We start from the raw sequence: 5,648 nt of genomic DNA, 5'->3' as shown, positions 1-5,648 counted from the left end.
CTTGTTCCTTTCTAATCAAGTCCATTGCCACCTCACCCAATCATAACCAATTCCCTCCAAATTCAACTAAACTCTTTCCTTCCCAACCAAACCAATTATAACCCTTAACCAAACCCTAAACACAATTAATTAGCCTAATCCCTGCTATTCATAAACACTATTCACATATTACTATTCATTTCAACCAAAATCACCAAAACTTATACACTTGACCTTTCTCTCCCACTTTTCATTTTTCCAGTATTCAAACAAAAAATTACTGTTCACCCGAAGTTACTGTTCACAGTAACTAAAACTCACCCAATTTTCATGGCAAACAAGACCACTTCCTCCCCAACTTCACCCCTACCACCATGGGAGTGTGCCAACGTAAAAATTCAAGAGGAACATGTCTAGCATGATAGAATTGATGGTTAACATGTCTAAAGACATTGTTAATCTATCCCAACCCAAATCTGCGGGTTGTCTTTTGCAGAACACAGGTTCTGTGCAAGGCATATCTTTGCATGAGGTGTCTCATTAAGATTTAAATGATTAAGATTTTTGTAGTAGTGTTGCAATTTCACATATTTTGGAACTTAAGTTACAAATGTTGTTTCAGATTATGTGATAGTTTAAATAATTGAGCATTGATTAATTGCTAGATTGTCATAGCCAATTTGATTAATTTCACATAACTTCTTTTTGGATCATTGCTAGATTGCTACAGTCAATTTGATTAATTTCTGGATCATTTAGGTGCAAAGATTTTTATCAGCAAATAGAAGGTAATTAATAAGCAAATTGCAAGCAATAATACAAATTTATATAAACATTTGGAACGTTGTTTTTTTTAATTAAAAAACAGGAAGTAGAAAGTTAAAAAATTGGTTTAATGGATAAAAACTTAAATGATTGTTTGTTTATGCAAGTTAGATGGGTTTTAATTAGGATAAGTTTTTATTATGGGTAGGTTTTATTTATTCTGGGTGGTTTTTGTGATTTTTATTGAAATAATAAAAAAAAAATGGTTAATTTGAGATTTTTTAGATTATAAATGTCAAAGTCAATCTTAATTATCACATCAAAATGTTTAGTCAACACACCAAAATTGCAATGTCATCCATTTTTGATTAAAAAAATGTCATGTCATCAATATTTAACGCCGTAGAAAAAAATATGAACGTTTAGTATTTTCAATAGAAAAAACTCAAAGTTTGATATTTTCAATAAAAATAATTGGTAATTTGACACCTTTAACCGAAAAAAAAAAAATAGTTTGATACTTTCTATAGAAAAAAATTGATAATTCAGCGCATTTGATGTGATTAAACCGCATAAAATAAGCCATCACAAATGGGCAATATAGTAATTAAATTATATTGGGCTAAAAAAGCTGCAGCCCACAAAACCGAACTTAAAATATCGGGCCACAAAAGCCCAGACCCATAACTTTAAAATAACGACTGAACAAACTTCACTCGAACAACAAGATCTGATTTCTCTGAGGAAGAAGGAACCAACGTTTTACAGATCTAAACTCCATGGCGGCACCCGATCACTTGTTCAATCTTCGTAACCACTTCTACTTGGGCGCCTTTCAGTCCGCCATCAACAACAGCGACATCCCAAACCTCCCCCAAGAGGACGCCGTGGAGCGAGACTGCCTGGTCTATCGCTCGTACATTGCTCTCGGCAGCTACCAGGTCGCATTTCAATTACTATTATTGTTATTATTATAATTATCAGTTTTTTTTAAATAAATTATGTTTTAATTTGAAAGTTTCTGATTGAATTTCGCAATTTTAGCTTGTGGTCAATGAGATCGATGACTCTGCCGCTACGCCTCTCCAAGCTGTGAAGTTGCTTGCTCTGTATCTCTCAAATCCTGACAATAAGGTTTCGTCTTCTAGATCTGGAAGTTTTTCTATTGCTATTTTTATAAATTTATTTTAAGTTTGATTTGTGAAATTGTAGGCTTAGGTGATTTGATTTGTGGCGTTTTGGCTTTTGGTTTAGAAATTAGGAGACATTTATTTGGTGATCTGGAAACAATTTTCAAATATTATTGTACAATTTAGAGTTCCCGGATATGACTTAGATGCAGTTTTAGTGTAACTTTTTATTTTATGCTAATGTTTTAGGATTGTGTGATTGAATTGTATCGAAAATTTACTGACTGAACGCTTGATAAATGCATGTTTTAAACATCTTGTCTCTGGAAACAAAGAAATGGATTTAGTGATCTGGATACAGGTTTCAAAAGTTAAGAAACATTTTAGATTTTTCAGCGTTAATGAGGATATGGTCTCGTGGAAATGATAAAAGTGATTTTTTTTTTCTTGCATTAGATTTAGAGTTATTTGTGAATTCTATGTCAAAACTTTTAACTTAAGGCATCTTTTCTAAAGACTTTCAGTGTTTTTTATCAAAAATAATGTAGAATTGTATGTGCATTATAATCGAATAGGACTTTAGATGGTTGCTGTAATTCTTGATATTTGTACTGGTGGAACTGTATTCTATATATCAAGTAAATTTACGAGGTTTGCGAACAATTTTGAGTTCAGTTTATTGGAAAAAAAAATGAAGTAGGATAAATACTGCTACTGTGCATACTAGGTGTCTTAAGGACATAGATGGTTCTGAATCAAATCAAAGTCTTTGTGATGGGTTTTCCAGGAATCAACAATTTCAAGTTTAAAGGAGTGGTTGGCAGATCCAGCCATTGGAAACAACTCCACTTTGCGATTGATTGCTGGGATCATATTCATGCATGAGGAAGATTATAATGAGGCTCTCAAGCACACAAATGCTGGGGGGACTATGGAGCTGTGAGTCTGATTTGACTTGTTTTATGCTGATATTTTGTAGCATATTGTAAAATTATACATGCAATTTGATTCTTCCTGGTGCTTTTTTATTGTTGGAGGAGTATGTAGTAGAAGATTTTGTTATACATTTTTCATATGGTTTCCAACAACACAAATTGTTAGGAAAAAAAAAAAAAATTTGATAATAGTAGTAACAATGACGTCATGAAGTTTTTGACATATATCAGTAGCTTTATTTGAAGAGTTTCAAACATTGACAAGCTTAAATTCTGTTGGGACGTGATTCCTTATGATTTATCGATGCCATTTGTAGTCTCTCTTTTTCCTTTCATTTCCTTGTTAGTTTCATTTACCTGGTATCTATAAGGGTGAGTGGTCAAATTGGGTGAGTATACCACATTGCAGCTTCTTTTTGATGCTTGAATGTCTTAGGTTGTATAACTTGTTTGAAACTAGTGAAACCCAGTAATAGCCTCTGCTGAATGTTGGGACATTGATGTGAACAAATGTATTTTTTTCCTGATTTCTTCTGTTGCTATTTTTACTGCCTGCCTTACTCATGTATGCCTGTTAAGTTTTGTGCAATTATTATCCTCAACTTGCTGTGGTGTTAATTATACATGTTTTATGTAGCTTCCACTATTTGCTTCTAGCATGATGTTTATTTATGATGTTATCTGCTTAAAGACATCATGTAAATTTCTTCATGATTCTATCAATTCAAATCAGTATTGTGTCGGCTGCTGATGCATTACCCACAATCCTCATAAGTCATAATGTATTGTATCTCTGTCAGTTTTCTTCTCCTTTCTCTTTGGATTGATGCGTCTCTGTCAGTTTCCTAAGGCTGCACACTATTTTTCTTTTGCAGACATGCATTGAATGTCCAAATATTCCTTAAGATGCACAGATCTGATTATGCAGAGAGACAGCTGCGTGTTATGCAACAGACTGATGAGGATCACACACTAACTCAACTTGCAAGTGCATGGTTGAATTTGGCAGTGGTGAGTGCATCTTCTCCAGCTTATTGTGACAAGTGAATATTTCTTGATTTTCTGAACATATTGTTCTATGTGTCAGGGTGGTTCCAAGATACAGGAAGCATATCTTATCTTTCAAGATCTCTCTGAAAAGTACCCAATGACAGGGTTGATCTTGAATGGAAAGGCTGTTTGCTGCATGCACATGGGGAACTTCGATGAAGCTGAGACACTGTTGCTTGAAGCGCTCAACAAGGTAATGTTTGGTAGTTGTTGAGAAAATTTTAACTTCTGGTGTGACATGCCATTTGTTTCTAGCTGTTTGGGCATAATTCAAAAAAATTTAAGGTCATTCTATGTATATATATATGTGCACATGCTCCAAATTATATTGAATTCTAATAACTTGCAATGTGCATGGAAAGAAAAGTGCAAAAAAAATTCTGAGTTCTATTGAATACTGTTATTTTGACACATGAGAGCTTTTTGGTACATTAGGGTTTCTCTTTTTAATTTCTTGATCTCTTAACTTCCATATCTACGCTTTGTGGTATTATGATGGCACAAAACATTTCAATCCCAGCACTTGTCGTTATGTAGCATTCGCTCTGAATAGACTCAAGGTTTGTTTGAGACATTATAATTAACAAAAGAGTTGTTTTCTAATTAATACAGGATGCAAAAGATCCAGAAACTTTAGCCAATCTGATTGTATGCAGCCTTCACCTCGGTAAATCATCTTCACGTTACCTCAGGTAAGCTGTATCTTCATATCCTCATTTCTCTTCCCCATCTTATATACTTTTTTTGGATAGGCAACATGAATTCGGTGGTTTCACTTTATTCAATTATTTCTCAAAGACCCGATCTGTTCCTCGGGTAGTATACCTCTATGTCAATTAATAGTTAAAGTGAAGAAGAAAAAAGGTTCCAAATAGGATCTTTTCCTCTTTTCATCTTCTTTTGGAGTTCCCTATACTTCTCCAGATGAATAGAATCGGAAGGATTGTTGGATTCCAATTTCCCGTTATTTATGATTAATGACTGCCTTAAACTGATTGAATTGCAGCCAGTTGAAACTTTCATATCCACACCACATTCTTGTTAAGCGTGCGACTTCTGCGGAAGAGAACTTTGAAAGAGCCATTCAATCTGTTGCTTGAAGACCAGGTTGAGTCGAGTTGGGTTGGGTCGGCTACAGCATGTATCATTTCGAGGTGGTCGGTGCTTGATAAATGGTACTTTTCACCTTGAAAACGACTGTTTTGTAACCTACAAGAAGAATATATGATGATATGATTGATCGGAAAATTTGTGGTTTTGTTAGCATTAATAGAGTTGGAAAGTTTGATGATAGTTTGGGTTTTGGGTCATCTTCTTGTTGGATAACTCCATATGTTAAATATTTCAAGCAAAGTCATTTATTATGATGGTCTCTGTGGTGTAGAGGGAGAAGCATATTTTGTTAATTTTAAGCAATTTCAATTTAAATATACAGTATAACTAATAACATAACCCATTTCCTGGCTTTTACTACCTGGGACAGCCAGTTATGGTAACCGGTTGTACCAAAAATTTAAATAATAAGTACTTTTATATTTTTAAATATTTTAATCAATAAAAATTAAAAAATATATAATTTTAAATTTAATTGGAACAGCTCAAATATTACAAGTACTAAGGTTTAATCTTTGAAAGTTTCAAATATAATGTTATTAATGTCCAAATTTTATAAATTTCAGTTCTACATACTGTTTTAAGTTTCAAATATTATATATAGGTCTCATATGTGTGGTTTTAAGCATCAAGTTCTCTAATTTCATATATATTGTTCTAGATTTTAAATATTATT

At 33.3% G+C, this 5,648-nt stretch overlaps 1 protein-coding gene across 1 annotated transcript; it reads left to right on the top strand.

The window, feature by feature from the left end:
- Positions 1–1,477: 1,477 nt before the first annotated feature.
- LOC116105247 (coatomer subunit epsilon-1-like) lies at positions 1,478–5,231 on the top strand. Its single transcript, XM_031391684.1, has 7 exons — positions 1,478–1,685; positions 1,789–1,878; positions 2,662–2,813; positions 3,685–3,820; positions 3,897–4,052; positions 4,472–4,551; positions 4,866–5,231. The coding sequence occupies exons 1-7, from the start codon at positions 1,524–1,526 to the stop codon at positions 4,957–4,959; spliced, it is 870 nt and encodes a 289-aa protein (XP_031247544.1). The 5' UTR covers positions 1,478–1,523; the 3' UTR covers positions 4,960–5,231.
- Positions 5,232–5,648: the final 417 nt, after the last annotated feature.

This window comes from Pistacia vera, unplaced genomic scaffold (genome assembly GCF_008641045.1).
Source record: "Pistacia vera cultivar Batoury unplaced genomic scaffold, PisVer_v2 Contig496, whole genome shotgun sequence".
Lineage (NCBI taxonomy): Eukaryota > Viridiplantae > Streptophyta > Magnoliopsida > Sapindales > Anacardiaceae > Pistacia > Pistacia vera.
The sequence above is the reverse complement of the archived record's forward strand: the minus strand, read 5'-3'. Positions and strand labels throughout refer to the sequence as shown.